This window comes from Papio anubis, chromosome 15, assembly GCF_008728515.1.
Source record: "Papio anubis isolate 15944 chromosome 15, Panubis1.0, whole genome shotgun sequence".
Classification (NCBI taxonomy): Eukaryota; Metazoa; Chordata; class Mammalia; order Primates; family Cercopithecidae; genus Papio; species Papio anubis.
This window is the reverse complement of record NC_044990.1, coordinates 23,019,420-23,037,704: the sequence shown is the minus strand read 5'-3', so window position 1 is coordinate 23,037,704 and position 18,285 is coordinate 23,019,420. Positions and strand designations below refer to the sequence as shown.

The following is an 18,285-nucleotide window of genomic DNA, read 5'->3' as shown; positions in this document are numbered from 1 at the left end:
AGCCTGGGCATCATAGGAAGACCTTGTCTCTCTTTTTTAAAAAGCATAATACACTACCTGCCATATACTAAGCTCTCAGTAAATTAAAAATTAAAACAAAAGTTATGAATATTTACCTGTAGCCAACTTTGTAAGTGAAGGTATTAATAAATTATTTGGGAGTTTATCTCTTGAATTTTAATTTTAAAAAAGGAAGACGGGTATTTATGGCACTAAACTGTATTTCCTGTGAAAATTTTTGAAGAAAGAAATGAGCAGAAAGTCTTCAATTTTAATAATGCAGGAATAAACATACATGATCATGTAAATTGGAAAGAACTTTTGCTTTTTTATTCACCTGTTCTATGATATGCTTGCTGTAGTCTGGAGTTAATTTCCACACTTGCTATTTAATGTAAACATTGTTTTTCTCTTTGTAGGAGAGATTTTTCTCTTTTGATCTCTCAAATATTGTCTTCTGAATTAAAGTTCTCTATCTAAAGAACTGTTTATCAAAGGGAAAGAAAAAGCCTATTAACATCTGGTTACTTTTCTGCTGTTAGTACAGAACATGACATAATGCCATCATTTCCATTAGGATTAGCTTTTAAAGAAAGATTGGACTAAATTTTTCATCTGAATGAAAAATTGGAGATTTATGTTTCTTAGTTTCTCAGTGGATATTCCATAGGAGTGTTGAGTATGGAACCGTATTCAGGATGTTTTCTTCTATTTTTTACTTTCAACTTTCTTTTTGGAAATAATTTTAGACTTACCAAAAGTTGCAAAAATTTAGTACACAGGCTCGGTGTGGTGGCTCATGCCTGTAATCTCACCATTTTGGGAGACTGAGGCAGGCAGATTACTTGAGCCCAGGAGTTCAAGACCAGCCTGGGCAACATGATGAAACTCTGTCTTTACAAAAATTAGCCAAGCATGGTGGTGTGTCCCTGTAGTCCCAGCTATTAGTGAGTCTGAGGTGGGAAGTTCGCTCGAGTCAGGGAAGTGGAGGTTGCAGTGAGCCACAGTTGTGCCAGTGTATTCCAGCCTGGGTGACAGAGCCACACACCCTATCTAAATATATACATACATACCTACATATATATACACACACACATACACATACATACACACACATCTATACATACGTATTTCACACAGAATTCCCATATACCTGTCACCCAGCTTTCCTTAATGTTGGAATCATGTATAACCATAGTACAGAAGTCAGGAAATTAATACCAACTACTCTAAACATTTTTGAATTTTGACATTGTCTATTAAATGATCTTTTTCTGGTCCAGGATCCAGTTTAGGAATTCATATTGTACTTGGTTGTCATATCTCCTTAATCTCCTTCAATCTAGGCCTGCTCTTCATTCTTTCTTTCCTTTCATAACTTTGACACTTTTGAAGAATACTAGTTGGTATGATTGGTCCTCAATCTGTGTTTGTGCATTTTTGGCAAGGATATGACAGAAGTGATGCTGTATTCTTATCAGTAGATAAGGAGGTACATGATTATGATCCATCCCATTATTGGTGATGTCATCTTGATCATTTGATTAAGGAAGTGCCTGCCAGGTTTCTAAACTATGAAGTTACTATTTTTTCACTTTGTAATTAACAAGTGTCTTGGGGGGAATATTTTGAGACTATGTAAATAATCTTGTTTCTCATACTTCCATTAATTTTAGCATCCATTGATGATTCTTACTTGATAATCTTTTACATTTAATTATTTAACATCTTTTTTTGTTTCATGGTTGACTGATATATTATTTTCCTTGTCATAAATGGATAAAGACCCCAAAGGAATTAATGTAAAGGCAACCTAACTCGCAAAACGTGTTTTTGTTGCTATGGTCTTTCTTTTCTATTTATTTTTATTTTTATTTGTTTTTTGTTTTTTGTGTTTTTTTTTGAGATGGAGTCTCGCACTGTCACCCAGGCTGGAGTGCAGTGGCATGATCTTGGCTCACTGCAACCTTTGCCTCCTGGGTTCAAGTGATTCTTGTGCTTCAGCCTCCCAAGTAGCTGGGATTACAGGTACATACCATCACACCTGGCTAATTTTTATATTTTTAGTAGAGACAGAATTTCACCATGTTGGCCAGGCTGGTCTTGAACTCCTGGCTTCAAGTGATCTGCCTGCCTTGGTCTCTCAAAATGCTGAGATTACAGGCATGAACCACCACGCCTGGCCTGGCCTTTCATGTTTATCTTTTTCTGAGTTCACTCTTAAGAATGTAACACAACCCAAGATCCTAGAATGAAAAAATGTAGTAGGAAGATTATCCTTTTTTTTTCCCCAATACCTTATAGGTCTTTCAGATTTCTTTCATCTTAAGGATCAAGCTAAATATTTCATGCTAGCAAAATGAAGAAAACACTAGAGAGGTAAAAGTAACGGATAGGTTAGTTATGATAAAAGTATTTGTTAGAGTAATTTAGAGATTGTTGTTAAAATTACTTTTACTAAGGGTTTTTTTTTTTTTTTTTTTTTTTGAGACGGAGTCTAGCTCTGTCCCCCAGGCTGGAGTGCAGTGGCGCGATCTTGGCTCACTGCAAGCTCCGCCTCCCGGGTTCACGCCATTCTCCTGCCTCAGCCTCCTGAGTAGCTGGGACTACAGGCGCCCACCACCGCGCCCGGCTAATTTTTTGTATTTTTAGTAGAGACGGGGTTTCACCGTGTTAGCCAGGATGGTCTTGATTTCCTGACCTTGTGATCCGCCCGCCTCGGCCTCCCAAAGTGCTGGGATTACAGGCGTGAGCCACCGCGGTCAGCGGTTTTTTTTTGACATATACTAGCCTTTTTCATTTAAAGGAGTCAGTGGCAAATTTAAGCTTTATTTATTTATTTGTTTTGAGACGGAATATCCCTCGTTGCCCAGGCTGGAGTGCAGTGGTGTGATTGCGGCTCATTGCAACCTCCGCCTCCCAGGTTCAAGCGATTCTCTTGCCTCAGCCTCTCAAGTAGCTGGGACTACAGGCGTGTGCCATCACACCTGGCTAATTTTTGTATTTCTTATTAGAGATGGGTTTCACCATGTTGGCCAGGCAGGTCTTGAACTCCTGACTTCAGGTGATCCGCCTGCCTTGGCCTCCTAAAGGGCTGAGATTTCAGGTGTGAGCCACTGTGCCCGGCCAAATTTAACCATTTTTATATTTAGTTTTCTTGACCCTTAGGTTGCCTTATCCTTTTTTATAGTCAATGTGGTTTATGCAACTGTGTTTCTATGATTGCCTTTTATCTTTTGTTCTGTAGTGGATTAACTACTCTAAAATATATATATTGTAGATCGTTTCTTTTTCATCTGTTTTACTTCATCTTCTACCTTAGTGGAGCATGAACACATTTGGGTTATCTGTTGCTTGTCTTTTCACAAATATTTGATACTTATATCTAGTGGACTAACTTGAATACCAGTAACATTTTTGGATGGTATATTTTCCAAAAGGGATGAAGAGAAAATATACTGATAATAGAATTTGGCGAGATGTTGAGTTCTAAAAATGCTTTAATAGTTAGGTTTTTCTATTTTCATTACAGTTTTCTTCTCTTTTAGGAAATTGATGTCCTTGATTAGGCACATATCCTCATGATGGTATTCAGCCCCTTAAGTTCAGACTCCCTTCCCATTTTTTTTTTAATTAAAAAAATTATTTTTAACACACAACTTTGCTCAGAGTCTTCCCTATTTTTTTTTTTAAATGTATATTTCATTTGATAATACACATAAGCTTTATGGTTAAGAAATAATCTTTACCTCCAATACAATACCTTAGTTAACTAATTCCAAAGAACTTGGTTAGGTTTTTTTTTTCCCCCCCACCATTTTGTTTTGTTATGGGGTAAGATCTCTCCCTTTTTGAAATTGGATATTCTGGCAGTATCTGGTTTTCATACTACTTTTAAATCTCTGAAAAATAATATCAGAAATCTGTAATCATTGTTGCAATTTGGGTAACATTTGTGTCATCTCAGGATAATACCTTTGAAATTCTGCTAACTATACTAAAAAATTAATCCTTAGAAGTTGACAACCCCAAAAAGAGATGGATCCACGAAAGTTTTTTTTTTTTAATTTTTTATTTTTTGAGATGGCGGAGTCTTGCTCTGTCGCCCAGGCTGGAGTGCAATGTCTCGATCTCAGCCCACTGCAACCTCCGCCTCCCAGGCTCAAGCGATACTCCTGCTTCAGCCTCCCAAGTAGTGGGACTACAGGCGAGCGCCACCATGTCCAGCTAATTTTTTTGTATTTTTAGTACAGACAGGTTTCACCATGTGGGCCAGTCTGGTCTCGAACTCCTAACCTCAGGTGATTGGCCCGCCTCAGCTTCACAAATTGCTGGGATTATGAGTGTGAGCCGTGGTGCCTGGCCGAAAGTTTATACTTTTGATAAATTTTTTGTTTTCTGTAGGATTAGAAAGTTGAACTTTTCAGTGTCTACTTTAGATATCAACCACTTGACAAAATTCTTCTTTGTTTTTTGATCAGTAACTTATTTGTAAAGCATTTACTGAGTTACCTATTCCATGTGCCAAGCACTTTTCTAGGGGCTGGAGATAAAAGACACACTGCTTCTGTTAAGCATGTTCTTTCCTTTTCTTCTTACTGCCAGCTAGGACTGTTTTGGATACTTAGAGGAATTTGTGAAAAATTTGTTCTCTTTGTAGAAGTGCCTTAGAACCAGTATGAATGGGTAATAATAGGTAAAGAATAAAAAGATGCTTCCAATGTATGTAGAATGTCCAGGTTAATGAATAATCGGTAAATTTATAAACCATTAAGTTCAACTTTAGATCGGTCAGTTGTAGCACGTTTGAGTAGAAATTGGTCTTTGTAGAAACATAGTACCTTCTATTTCATAGCTTAAATAGGTGTAGCCTTCCCTTATGCTTAGATATTAGAAATGCTTAAAACTAATAAGCTGCGTATACTCATTTAATAATTTAATATTGAGAACAAATATTGCAAACAGCCTAATTTGATGTACTTCTCATAACATTTTCTCAGTGGTATTTATATATAAAATACTGTTTCTGATTTGAATATACATGGATTTTCAGTAAGAATCTTTCAAAATTTCATTATTTACAGAAAATGTTAAAATGATATCATTGATGTACTGGTAGGTTAATAGATCTATGACAGCCATTTGAGGTAGCAGCTCAGCATTGCTCATTTTGTTAGCTTTGGTTTGAAATTTTTTCTCTAGTGGTTGAAATGTAAGTCTTGCAGTGGAAAAAATATTTCCCCCTCTTAAAATATCACATAGAAGAATGTTGTCCACTAAAATAGAATTAGGTAAGGGCTTCCTGTATCATTTTTAGGAGTTTCCATCAATAATAATCTCACAAAGGCTGCTCTTTCTTGTTCAAATAATGACGTCATTTTGAAAGCATCTTTACGTTTTTTATATAAATGATACATTATCAAATTCAGAGTCTTCGTAAATTATTAACTCTTAAAGCAGGAGAGATACTGCCTCTCCTCAGTGATTTCAAAATAATTTCTACTTAGAGAAATCTGTTTATTCATTTCTGAGTATGAGTGTTGAATTAGGATGTTTTGGTACTTCAGGCAAAATAAATAAGTTATATTCTGAAAGTGTTCAGACTTAGGGGAAGTTTGTAAAGATTCATTTTCTCCGGCGAGCTCTCATATTTAACTTGCTGTGTAACCTAACCTAACGACATTTGGTTTTTTTAAATCTAAGTTTGTTGTACTTTTAATCTATATTATACTGTGGTGTATGATAAAGATTTGGATGCATTTAACGTAAAGTTCCTGCTGTAGGAGAAATTCTAAATTTAGACTAATATTAATCTGAGCAAGATCTGGTTTTTTGGGCGTTGTTTTTCATTTTCAAAGTGAAGTAGGCCTGTAAACTTAATAATGAAAGTTACCAGGTATATTTCCTATTTCAAAATGTACCTCTTTCTTTTTGCCTGTATTTTCACTCACTTATATGTTATTATTGATTAGTATTCAAGAACCAAAGGAAAACTATTGAAAAGTTAACTATTGGAAACTAAAGGAAATTTGGAAAATCATATCTTAATTATAATCTCTGAATAGGTTTTAAACTGCTTTAAAGTAGTTAAGTTTTACTTAGATTTCATTAATTTAGAAATCTCAGATAATTTTCACTGTTAATACTGAGCCATTACTATATGAAAAAGAATAATTTGTCAAGGAAATTGATTAGAAAAGACTAGAGGATGACTGTTTAAAGCACTTTTGTAGCACCTATTTGCACCATATAGGTACAGTGAAAATGTATGTAGATAGCTCCAATGTACTGATTTTAAGCCTTTTTCATCTGTTAAAGAGCCACTCCTTAACAACTCCAGCTGTGGAATGCTTTGTTAATCTACTCGGGGTTTTTTAGGCTCTTGAAACCACTTAATTAGATTGCATTTATTAAGATTCAGTATTCAGATCCTTTTTTAATTTGTATTCCTTTCTTCTTACCATCCGTCATATACCTCCTCATTGTGATTATACTGTAAAATACTTTTTAAAGCCTACTGATCTAAAGAATACACTCTTTTAAATACTAAAAGACTTTTGGACTTAAAATCTATTGGAAACTTAAATTGAAACAATAGCTGCCACTTAGGTGCATAAAGTACTTTCATAATTATTTGATACCTCTTGTTAGGTGGCAGTTTCACCTTCTTTCCAATTTCTTTTTTCTTTTCTTTAATATTTGGTAATTGCAGATTTGATGGTTAAATTAATAGATTTTCTTTACTTAGGTCAAACTGTCTTCATTTCTCATTTGTACAGAATTGGGTATGTTCCTCTGCAGAAGGGTTAGCTCATTCTTTTCATCTTTAAGCTTTTAAAAATACTTAGTCTGAATGTTGTTAGGTAATGGAATAACCATTCCTTTTCAGCTTTTGATACATTTCCAAACTGGCTGGCAGAGCCAGGAGGAAGTGAAGGCATTAAAAACACTAACTTTGGTTGGTTGCTACGTTCTTAGTGCTGAGACTATAACCTTTGTTGGTTGATTGATAGAGAACAAGAGAAAACAATCCTCGTTCCACTAACAGGTAAGGAACCCTTGTGATAAACAGTTGGTATGAGAGGGAGATTACTTGATAGCATTTTATAAAAACTTTATCCCAAAATATAACATGTCCCAGAAATAGGATACTGTGACTGACTGTATTTCATAGAACAAGGATATGCAGCACCATTATATTTAGAATAAGATCTGAAATTTAATAGGGATGTATTACTCTGTACCACAAAGCATAATTGATCTGTTTTCCAAAAGCAACACTGTTAAAATTTATCCTGCAGTCCCTGTAACTTTAAATATGTATCTGCCTATCTTGTTCTCCTTTCAGCTTTTCCTTGATCAGATGCTATGTGCTTTGAACTTCCTTCTCTTATTTACCTTATTCCTATAATAAAGCTAACTATTTTCTAGTATCTTTGCCATCATCTGTAATTTGGGTATATCTTACTGCTTTAATTTCTATGGTATAGCCATTAATGATTATTCCTGGTTCTTCTTGACCCAAAAGAAAATGATTATGCATTTTAAAAAAGATTTTGAGTCTGTATTACCTATATTCACTATTCTGCCTTCCCAGTTTTAAAGCTGAGTGCTTGAAGAATAAATCTTTTCAGTGACAGTAGTCATAAGCTTTGATAAAATACAGGCTTAGCTTTGTATTGCTGTAATATGGGCCTATAGTGTGATTAATTCTTTAAGTTAATGAAGACTTGAACTCAGAGAAGAAATTCAGCTTCTTAGACTTTCCCAAAGTTTAGTAGTATTCCTGTTAATATGCTTGATTTTTTTCTGTTTCTACTTTTCAGTCCATCTTCTTTTCTTTGACAGAAGAATTAACTGGGACTCCTCCTTTGATATATCTGAGGTTGCGTGCCTTTTCCCTGTCCCTTAAAGACAACTATGATCTTGTTTCCAGTCATAATTTATCATTTTTGATTTGGTCTTCCACTCAAAGTTGAGTGGTTTATCACAGAGTGTGTTATGGCTTAGACCAATACAGGTCCCTTCTTAATAGTTACTGAGGAATTAATCATTTGTGGTGACAGACTTCTAAAATTCAAATGAAGAAGGCACTAAAGAAAGTATGCCCAAAGGTAGCTCTTTTTATCCTGAGGATAAGCCATTACAAACTCAAATGACCAGAGAATGTAATTTCTTAATAAGAATTTTTTCTTAAATCTATATTCAGCTCTCTATTTCAGTGCTTCTCTCCTACCAGAGGTGCAAGGAGTGATCCTAGAACCACAGATACAGCCAAGACCACGGAGAGCTTTTGACGTCAGGGGTCCACTTTCTCCACTGAACCCTTGGAGACAGAATATCCAGCTTCTGGAGAGAGTGGGAAAGGATAATAAACAAGTGGGTGCTTTCCATTATTTACTTGGGTTAATTTATAGATTGGAGTGTCCTTCCATTGCCCATTTAATTCTATGGTAAACTCCTTGGGTTCATTTAAGAACCAGGTGGGACTGCAATCTGTTTGTTTTTCTAAGAATGCTAACTAGTACTCATTCAAAAATGAGACCTAAAATTTAATTTTCTCTCCAGATAATTAAAGCAGTGGATGATTTGGGGCACATGATTTGACGAATGCCTATGTAGTCCACAGGAATTTTAAAAAGGGAATATCTACCCATTTTGGCCTTTATGGTATTAGTGGACTTCTAAGTGCTCTTTATATTCCAGTAATTTAAAAGGTTCTGTATTTCATCTTTGGGCAAACTGGACATTTGAAGTCTAATTTATACAGTCAGATGTCCAGGTGTTATCCTACCCTGTTAGTGAGAACCTTTTGGTCTTCTTCCTACCTCAAATGTTAGGACTTCATATTAGATCTTTTAAAAGATGCAATGATAGTACTATTACGGTTTTACTGTCAATTCTAGGCTTCATTCTTTAATAAAAGATAAGTATGAATGAATGTAAGTTTCAGGATACAATATCCCTGAAAGCGATGTTTAATATACTCAAAAGTCATTTTCTAGTCCCTAGGAATAAATATTTGTGGTAAAAGAACCCTTTCCTAGATTTCACCCATGGCATTAAGATGGTTTTCTCTTAGTTTCTTTGATGCCAAGGGTAGGATTTGATTCCAGGAAGTTCTTATCACCTACAATGGGTAGAATGTGAACTTGTTACCTTTTGGCAAGTTTTCATTTTTCCTTGGTGGATTCCTTCTGTGACTCCAGGTATCTTGATAATGGGAGACTGGTTTATTTGTTCTCTAATTGCCCAGATTTCTTTCAACTGGTAAAACATCATACTTCTTCAGCAAAAGGAATTCTTCTAGCAGAGCCTTCATGGATGATATCTGTCACACATGCCAGCACCTGCAGTTTGGAAGGCAGTGGTGAATGGATCCATGCAATATGTCTAGAAGACACAAGGATGAGCCAGCCACCTGATCTTGTCATTTATAAACTTTTAAGAATTACTCTGGTTTACTTTTGGTCTGAAAATGGAAAGGCTCAAATAATGAAATAATCTTTTCAGATTGGAATTTTACATGGCCATGAAAATATTTCTTTCTATTCAGAAGACTGAAATAGAGGAAGCTTGAGAGACTCCTTTCTTTTAAAAGCAGCTCTCTGTATCTGTTTCATTTAAAAGATTTGTGGGATTGAAAATCACCTTAATGAAGTAGGCAAACTTTTTTTAAGTAGTAGAGGAAGTCCCGAAAACTTAATGAAATGGTTGTTTTTGTTGCTTGACACTGAAAGTAACTAGTAAATAAAGGGTGAACTTCTTAATTTTTTGAAAACTGCTTTTAATATTAGGATATACTCTTTTAGCTCATCTTTGGTGGTCTTGAGCCTTATTATAATTGTCAAATCAACGTTTCTAACAGAGAAGTAGAAGAAATATCTCTTGAGATGGAAGTAGCTGTCCTCTAAAGTAATAGCTACCTGTTAAACTTGAGGTATTTTTTTTCACACTGAAGGCATACTAAAGTTTGAATAATACACAAAACAGTAGTTTACAGAGCAGAGGCACTTAGTATTAGAATAAGCCTGTAGGTGTGAAGGAATAAGTGTTGCAAAATAGTTATTTATCCAAGCCATCAATTAATTGATTGAAGTAGTTATCAAAATGTTTCTGTTTCTCTCTTTCTTTGGTATCTATTAACTGGTCAGTCAAAAGCTATTAAAGAAAATTTTTAAAGTCACATAATGCTGCCAGTTTGATAAATTTGTTATACATTTTAAGAACAGATATGCTAGAGTTATTAATATGGAAGCAGCTAAAATGTTTTAGGAAATCTCAAAAGTTTTAGAAGCCACGTTTGCTAAAGCATAACCTGCACTTAGTCTTTCTTGGCTCTCTGTATTTTTTTATCATTATAAATAAATTTTTGTAAGTATAGTACTTAAAAGTAAGTTTAAAGGATCAATTTGAACTGAAATTTCCCCAGAGAGCTTTGAATTCCCATAAATGATTACAGCTTTTTACTCCTGATTTGTTTTTAGTAAATGTTAATAAGACAATTGGTTTACAAACACATATAAATTAAAAAACAACTGTTAATCATTTTAGGAAGAACTGAAGGAACTAATAATGAGATTTGCTTGGAAATTAAGTTAGTTGAATTCTTTGAACCAAAGTACAAACCACTTTGTGTGGCCTGTGAGATTATAAGCTTCTTGTTTCAGCTTTGAAGATGAAAAGTGATTTAATCTCTTAATCTCATGCTTTGATTGAATTTTAGCTCTGTTCCTTAAAATATGCAAAAAGAAATGTAAGTGCATTTCTAGTCACCTCATGCCACTACAAGCTATTTATTTAAAAGTGAAACTTTTTGTATATTATTGTGAACTGATTTGTTTATTTAAACTTTTATTTTGGTGAATTTACCTTTGAATTTTTTTATATTTTATGTCACAAAATGAAGTCCTATATTTTTCAGTGTTTACTTTATGAATATTAATATAAACTTTTTTCTAGAATGACTAATTGTGTAATATCTGTATTATGTGATAATTTGAAATCTAATAAATATTTTCTCCATGAAAAAAATGCACTTACTGATAATGGCTTATTTCTGTTTCAGGAGTAGAAACTGAAAACTGCAACAGTATTTTTAAATGTATTTTAATTTTAAGTGTCTTTCTCTAAGTATTTCTGAATATATATTCTACCTTTCTGTATGTTACATTTTTTTTTTCCCCAGAAAAAACTTTTTTTGATCTGTTAAAGTGATTCTTCGTGGGGGTCACCAGTGAATGTATGAAATAGGTGATTTGTTTTGTATGTTTTTGCATTTTCCTGATTAGCATCATCTTACCTTTGTTTCCAGAATTGGATTTTTTTAGATGCAATTTTTGTACATCAATTTTGCAAACCATTAAAACTCTCTTGAGTTGATACTGTAAATATCAAGAGTAATTTGGCCAAGTCTTTTGATGCTAGATTGATCAAAATATAACTCTTATAGAATAGCATCCAAAAACAGTTCCTTTACCCAGAAGAACATTTGAAAATAATGGCTGATTAGGGACTATACAATTCATAAGAACTGTTGAAGTGAAAAATGTTTTGTATTTTAGTGTTCTACTTGCACAAATAATTGTAGAAGGAGAAATCTTGATCTCATAGTCTCTTGTTTTTAAATCTTATCAAGACAGCATGGAAAGGGTAATATGTAGTTTTATTGATTCTTGTTTTTATAGCTACATAATTTAACTTAATTGAAGCCACAGGAACAATTTACCTTTTCTATGCAGGATTTGCTTAGAAGCTAGAGGATTTCCTTTCAGAATTGAAGAAAAGTTACTGAAGAAGTAGACCCCCAAAATTAAAAATAACGTTAAGATGGGGTCCTAGGCAAGAAATAAAGATTGAATTAGTGACAGTTGGTGGATTAAAATGTAATAATTTGGCTCCCGAAAGAAATTATACTCTGAAAAAAATCAAATTTCTAAAAGGCAGTTATGATTTAGAATAGCTGTTGTATTGGGGGTGGGGGAAAGAAAGGAAGCTAACATTCTTGGCTTTATTAACCTGGTAAGTTTGGAAAAAAATGTAAAGATTCTGTGGACAAAATTTTTTTTTCAGAATTAAAGCTTTTAAAAGGTTTACAGACACAGTATATGTCAATGAAAGGCTGTATTTTATTTGAATATAAAATAAATCTATAACTTTTCCTATATGTGTATGAAAGGGTAGGGTAGGCATGGAAGTTAAAATACACCCTGTATTAGAAACCTGAAAAATATTGCAAAGATAATGGTGACATGAGTTTTTAAAAATAATTTTTAAAACATAGACTCTTCTCTACATCATCAGTAACCTTCAAAATAAAAATATTACAGAATGTTGAATTTGGCTTACCATTGTATTTTCGAGGTGTAGGAACATAGGCTTATGGTTTAACCATCACTGACTAGATTAGTATAAAAATCTGTTTTGATTGTTCTTTAGTAAGGAAACAAAGTTTTTTTTTTGTAGCTTCTGTTAAAAAAAAGTAAACATGACAAGCAGTGTCACTGCAAAATCCTGACTTTATAGGTTATTGTAAATATGTACACAGATCTTATTTTCTTTGCCATGTTGAAGTAGTCTGACAAATGTCAGTGCTTAGATGTCCTAAGCAATTTTTTGCTTTATTTTTATCCAGGTATTTTTGTTTCCCTTTAACAATAATATTTCATAGTACTTTAGTCCTGAAATGTGAAAGATTGTTTCAAAATTAAGTACTTAGGTATTCTGGAGTGATTTTTCCACTAATGTATACATCTAAGGTAATTAGATTACTTCAGTAAAAATGTTAGTGAACTTTGAAGTATTCACCGGAGTTTTCAGGAATTATGATCAAAGGGATCTTTGCTCAAGAGGTAAGGTATGGCATAGGTAGAAAAATATTCAAAATATGTTTAATATTTGAATTATAATGTAAACTACAACAGGTATCCATGGGTTTTCAGACAGATGTAGAATTAGGAAAATAATTTTTCTTAAAACTCTCAGAGAAGAGAAATTGATAAACCACAAATTTGTTTTTGTATGTTTTTGGAGTGCATTTAGAAACATGTCCACAGACATTGTACTGTTTGTATATGTAGCCTCCTATATTCCAAGGCATTTCTTACCCCTGCTGTCTTAGTATTTATGACTCATATTTAATTTCTCAAGCTTGAGCACTATAAAAATATTGTACTTTGGTAAGTTGAGTACATATTTCATGAGATTATTGCCTGGAATATTTTTGGCAAAAGTTTTGCAGGTTTTGGCAAAGCAAAAGGAAAGTACAGTCTCGTTTTGCCTGTTTCTATTAAATAATACCTAGAACTTAGAAAACAGTTGCTCAACTTAGTAACTTTTATTTTGGTTTGAGAAATTAAGGAATTCTGTAAACGTTTACTCAACACTGTAACTCAGAAATCTTGTCCTGAGGATCAAGAAATAACATTGTTGCCTGGTATATAAAATAATTGACAGGAGAAAGTGATATACTATTATTCTCTAGGGAATAAGTAGGTTCAAAGGGTTATGTTAGAATAATCAGTATATCTAGAAACGAAGCAAAATGCAATATTGAATATGGACAAGATAGGAAAATAGGACTTTTCCCGCTACAATTAAATTACTAGTGTAATTTACTCAATAGAGGATAACATCGAAAAATGCAATAATCCTTCATCATGTTTTTGAGTTCTTTAAAAACAACTGCTAGTGGACATTTTTGGCTTTATTTATTTATTTATTTTTTTATTGAGACAAGGTCTCACAGTGTCACCTAGGTTGGAGTGCAGTAGCACCATTGTAGTTCACTGGAGCCTGGAACTCTTAGCCTCAAGTGATCCTGTTGCCTCAGCCTTCTCTGCTATAGGCATGCACTGCCATGTCTGCCTTTTTTTTTTTTCCCCCTTGAGACGGGGTCTTATTCTGTTGCCCAGGCTGGAGTGTAGTGGCTCGATCATGGCTCACTGCAGCCTCATCCTCCCCAGGTTCTGGTGATCCTCCTACCTCAGCCTCTCAAGCTGGGACTATAGGTATGCACCACTGTACCCAGCTATTTTTGGTATCTTTTTTGCAGAGTTGGAGTTTATGTTGCCCAGGCTGAGAAGTGATCCTCCCTCCTCAGTCTCCTAAAATGTTGAGATTACAGGCATGGACCACTGCTCCTGGCCTGACCTTTATTAAAATAATTTGCTATTTATTCCACCTTACCTTTGATGTAGAAAAAGTGATAATGTGAATCAATATGCCACCATTATCTTTGCTAAGTTCTTTGTTATAGAACTTAGCATTTCATAGCTGATTCCATGTACATTCAGGATACTGTTTTTGTTTGTTTGTTTTTTTGGAGACAGTCTTGATCTGTTGCCCAGGCTGGAGTGCAGTGGCGCAATCTCAGCTTGCTACAGCCACCGCCTTCTGGGTTCAAGTGATTCTCCCACCTCAGCCTCCTGAGTACCTGGGATTACAGGCACCTGCCATCATGCTCAGCTGATTTTTCTATTTTTGTACACACCGGGTTTCACCATGGTGGCCAGGCTGGTCTTGAACTCTTGACCTCAGGTGATCCACCCGCCTCGGCCTCCCAAAGTGCTGGGAAGGGACACTCTTTGCTAAGAAGTTGATTCAGAGTTTGCTTCCATGCCTTTTTTTTTTTTTTTTTTAATTTGATACGGAGTCTTACTCTCGCCTAAGCTGGAGTGCAGTGGCATGATCTCGACTCACTGCAACATCTGCCTCCTGGGTTCAAGTGGTTCTCTTGCCTCAGCCTCATGAGTAGCTGGGATTACAGGCATGGACCACCACACCCAGCTAATTTTTTGTACTTTTAGTAGAGATGAGGTTTCACCATGTTGGCCAGGCTGGTCTCCAACTCCTGACCTCAAGTGATCCATCTGCCTCAGCCTCCCAAAGTACTGAGATTACAGGCATCAGCCATCATGCCTGGCTAATCATGCCCTCAAGTGAACCACTACGCCTAGCCCCCCCTCCCATACCATTTTTACTTGAAAATTACTTTAGAATTACCTAGCTTAGCACCTTTATTTTACATACAAGATAATTAGTATCCAGAAATACCACATACATTTCTAATATACTATTTTTAAACAAATTGTAGTACTCAAGTCTCTTCACTACCAGATGTACCACTTTACTACTTGCTGCTTCTTGTTGATCCTAGTTTGGGATGACAGAGCAAGTCTGATCCCTTTCAAATGTGACAGCCTTCAAGATAGCTATTACTTTTCCATCAATTCCAAGCCCAAGTCTTCTACATATTAAGTATCCCCATATTCTTACCTCTTATTCATGTAGCATGCTTTTGAGATCCTTAAAGATTTTGTAGATGGGCTGGGTACAGTGGCTCGCACCTGTAATCCTAGCGCTTTGGGAGGCTGAGGCAGGCAGATCACAGGTCAGGAGATTGAGACCATCCTGGCTAACACGGAGAAACCCCGTCTCTACTAAAAATAAAAAAAACCCAGCCGGGCGTAGTGGCGGCCGCCTGTAGTCCCAGATACTAGGGAGGCAGAGGCAGGAGAATGGTGAGAACCCGGGAGGCAGAGCTTGCAGTCAGCTGAAATCGTGCCACCGTACTCTAGCCTGGGCGAGTACGTATCAAGAGCAAGACTCCGTCTCAGAAAAAAAACAAAACAAAACAAAACAAAAAATTTTTGTAGATCTGTGAGCGTACTGCAGTTTCTGTAAGTGTGTGACACCAAACCAGCACATTACAGATGTGCTCTGTCTGGGCTATTATAACACATGACCTTCTGTTACCTTTGACCTGGAATACTCATACCACTTTCTCCTTAAATATTTATCCAGTAAAGTGCTTGATTTTATGCATGTTGAGATTCTCCTAGGCAGAGAAATTATAGTGATACGAAAAAGTATTTTGTTTCTAAAAATTAGGCTAGTAGTCTGTATATGCAAAGTATGTGTATTTTGTACAGCTTATCAAAGGAATTGACTCAATGTTATAGCCACAACCTTGGGAAATCGTGGAAAAGTACAGTCTCAATTTAAGTTATTTTCGGTTTACTTTCTTAATTCTGACTTTAAATTGTATATTAAGTTGTGTAAGTATAAAGTGTTATTTTTCAGGTTGTATTTACTAATTTAAAGATAACCAGGCTTGTTGGAGACACTTGTCATATGACTGGTATTGAGAAGAAAATAAACTTGAGTTTAGTAACATAATTAAAATTAGTGGAAAAGTGTGGGAAATATATCAAATGGCAGAAGATGGTGAAGAAGTAGTCCTGGAAGTTTGAGAATATGGCCTAAGTTCTAATTGAGGCACAGTCTTGTATTGCATATTGAAATACAGTATAAACATTCTGCTATAGCAACATTATTTTAGTAGTGTTTTTAATTACCATTTAAAATATTTATCTTTCATCCCTCAAATCTTGAACTTCTGGAAGACATGAGGTATTTTATTTATTTAATGGTTGCATGTATATCTAAGGGTATAGGTACCCCGATTTGAGAAACACTGATTGAGTTAAGATATATCCTGTCTTGCCTCAGTTAGAAAGAATTTGGGGGAAAATAAGAAAAGAACAAACATTTACATACCTACTCAGTGTATCTTTGCTAGGTGCTTCACGTATATTTACCTAATTTAATTTAGTTAACCTGTGAGAAAGGTGATAATTTTTTCATTTTACACATAAAAATGTTGAAGCTCGGAGGTTACAAGACCTGGCCAAGGACATATAATCAATAAGCAGTGAAGATGGCATTCAAAGGCAGATCTGTTGATCTATTACACCATTGATCATGCATTTGCATATTCTCAGGAGAATTTCATGTAGAACCTCAGGGTCTGAATTAAAGGGTTATTTTAGTATTTTTTAACAGACTTTTTTAAAAAAGGGCAGTTTTACATTTATGGAATAATTGACCAGTAAGTGTAGAGAGTTCACATTTACCTCCTCCTCCCTCCCACAGTTTCCCCTGTTACCATCTTGTGTTAGTGTGTTACATTTGTTATAATTGATGAACCATTATTGAGCAATTATTAATTAAAGTCCATAGTTTACATTGGAGTTCATGCTTTCTGTCATGCAGTTCTATGGGTTCTGTCAAATACATGTCATGTATTCACCATTAGTATCATACAGAATAGTTTGACCTAGAAATGTCCTTTGCTCCCTTATTTGTGTGATCGCTGGATCATATGGTAAGTTAATGCTTAGCTTTGCAGTACAGAGACTGCCAAACTGTCTTCCAAAGTGGCTTTTCCATTTTGCATTCCCATCAGCAATGAATGTGATTTCTGTTGCTCCACATTCTCACCAGCGTTTGATATTATCATGTGATTGTAGCTACTCTAATAGGTGTGTAGTGGTATCTCATTGTTTTATTTTGCAATTCCCTAATGATATATGATGTTGAACATCTCATACACTTTCAACTCAATCTGCTGAGTGTCTGCTTACATTATTTACTCATTTAAAAAATAAGTTGTTTGTTTTCTTTTTTTGAGTTTTAAGAGTTCTTGATGTATTTTGGATACCAGCCCTTTATCAGGTGTTTGGTAAATGTTTTCTCCCAATCTGTGGCTTGTCTTCTCATTCTGTTAATACTGTCTTTTGCAGAGTTGAAATTTTAATAAAGTCTGCCTTTACTGGGGCAGGATTTTGGTGGTGTATCTAAAAGTTTAAGGCCACCTAGACTTTCCCCCGTTTTATATTCTACAGATTTTTTTTTTTTTTTAAGTTTTGTGGTTTACATTTAGATCTATGACTTATTCTCAGGTTTTGTGAAAGGAGTAAGGTTTGTGTTTACATTGATTTTTGAGGGGATGAGGGACGTGTGATGTCCAGTTGTTCCAGCACCATTCGTTGAAGACTGTTCTTTCTCCATGAATTGCCTTTGCTCTCTCAAAGATCAGTTGACTATATGTGGTTCTAAATCTGGACTCTTTATTCCATTCCACTGATCTTTTCTTTTGCCAATATCATGCTGTGTTGAATACTGAAGCTTTTTAGTAAGTCTTGAAGTCTGGAGAGTGTAAATCCTCTGACTTGGTTCTTGAATATTGTGTTGGCCATTCTGGACCTTTTGCTTTTCCATGTAGACTTTCAAATCAGTTTGCCTGTGTCCACCGTGCCAGGATTTTGACTGGGATTGCACTTAATCTAAAGATCAAGTTGGGAAGAATTGGCATCTTAGCATTATTGAGTATTCCTATCTATAAACATGGAACATCTCTCCATTTTTTCAGATCTTTGATTTTTTGATTAGCATTTTTTAGCTTTTTCCTTATATAGACCTTATATGAGATCCTGTTTTGTT

General features: G+C 35.0%; 1 protein-coding gene across 5 annotated transcripts in view; it reads left to right on the top strand.

The window, feature by feature from the left end:
* Positions 1–18,285, top strand: part of TSC22D1 (TSC22 domain family member 1) — a 144,343-nt gene that overhangs the window by 28,963 nt on the left and 97,095 nt on the right. For 2 of the 5 annotated variants that reach the window (XM_009191872.4, XM_009191870.4), the window contains one exon: positions 8,210–10,535. The exons of 2 other annotated variants lie outside the window; for them this stretch is intronic. In XM_009191872.4, the coding sequence (XP_009190136.2) occupies positions 8,210–8,297 (88 nt within the window). In that variant the 3' untranslated portion in view covers positions 8,298–10,535. Of the gene's footprint in view, positions 1–8,209; positions 10,536–18,285 lie in introns of those variants that run through there. One more of the 5 variants, XR_639745.4, reaches the window with a different exon arrangement.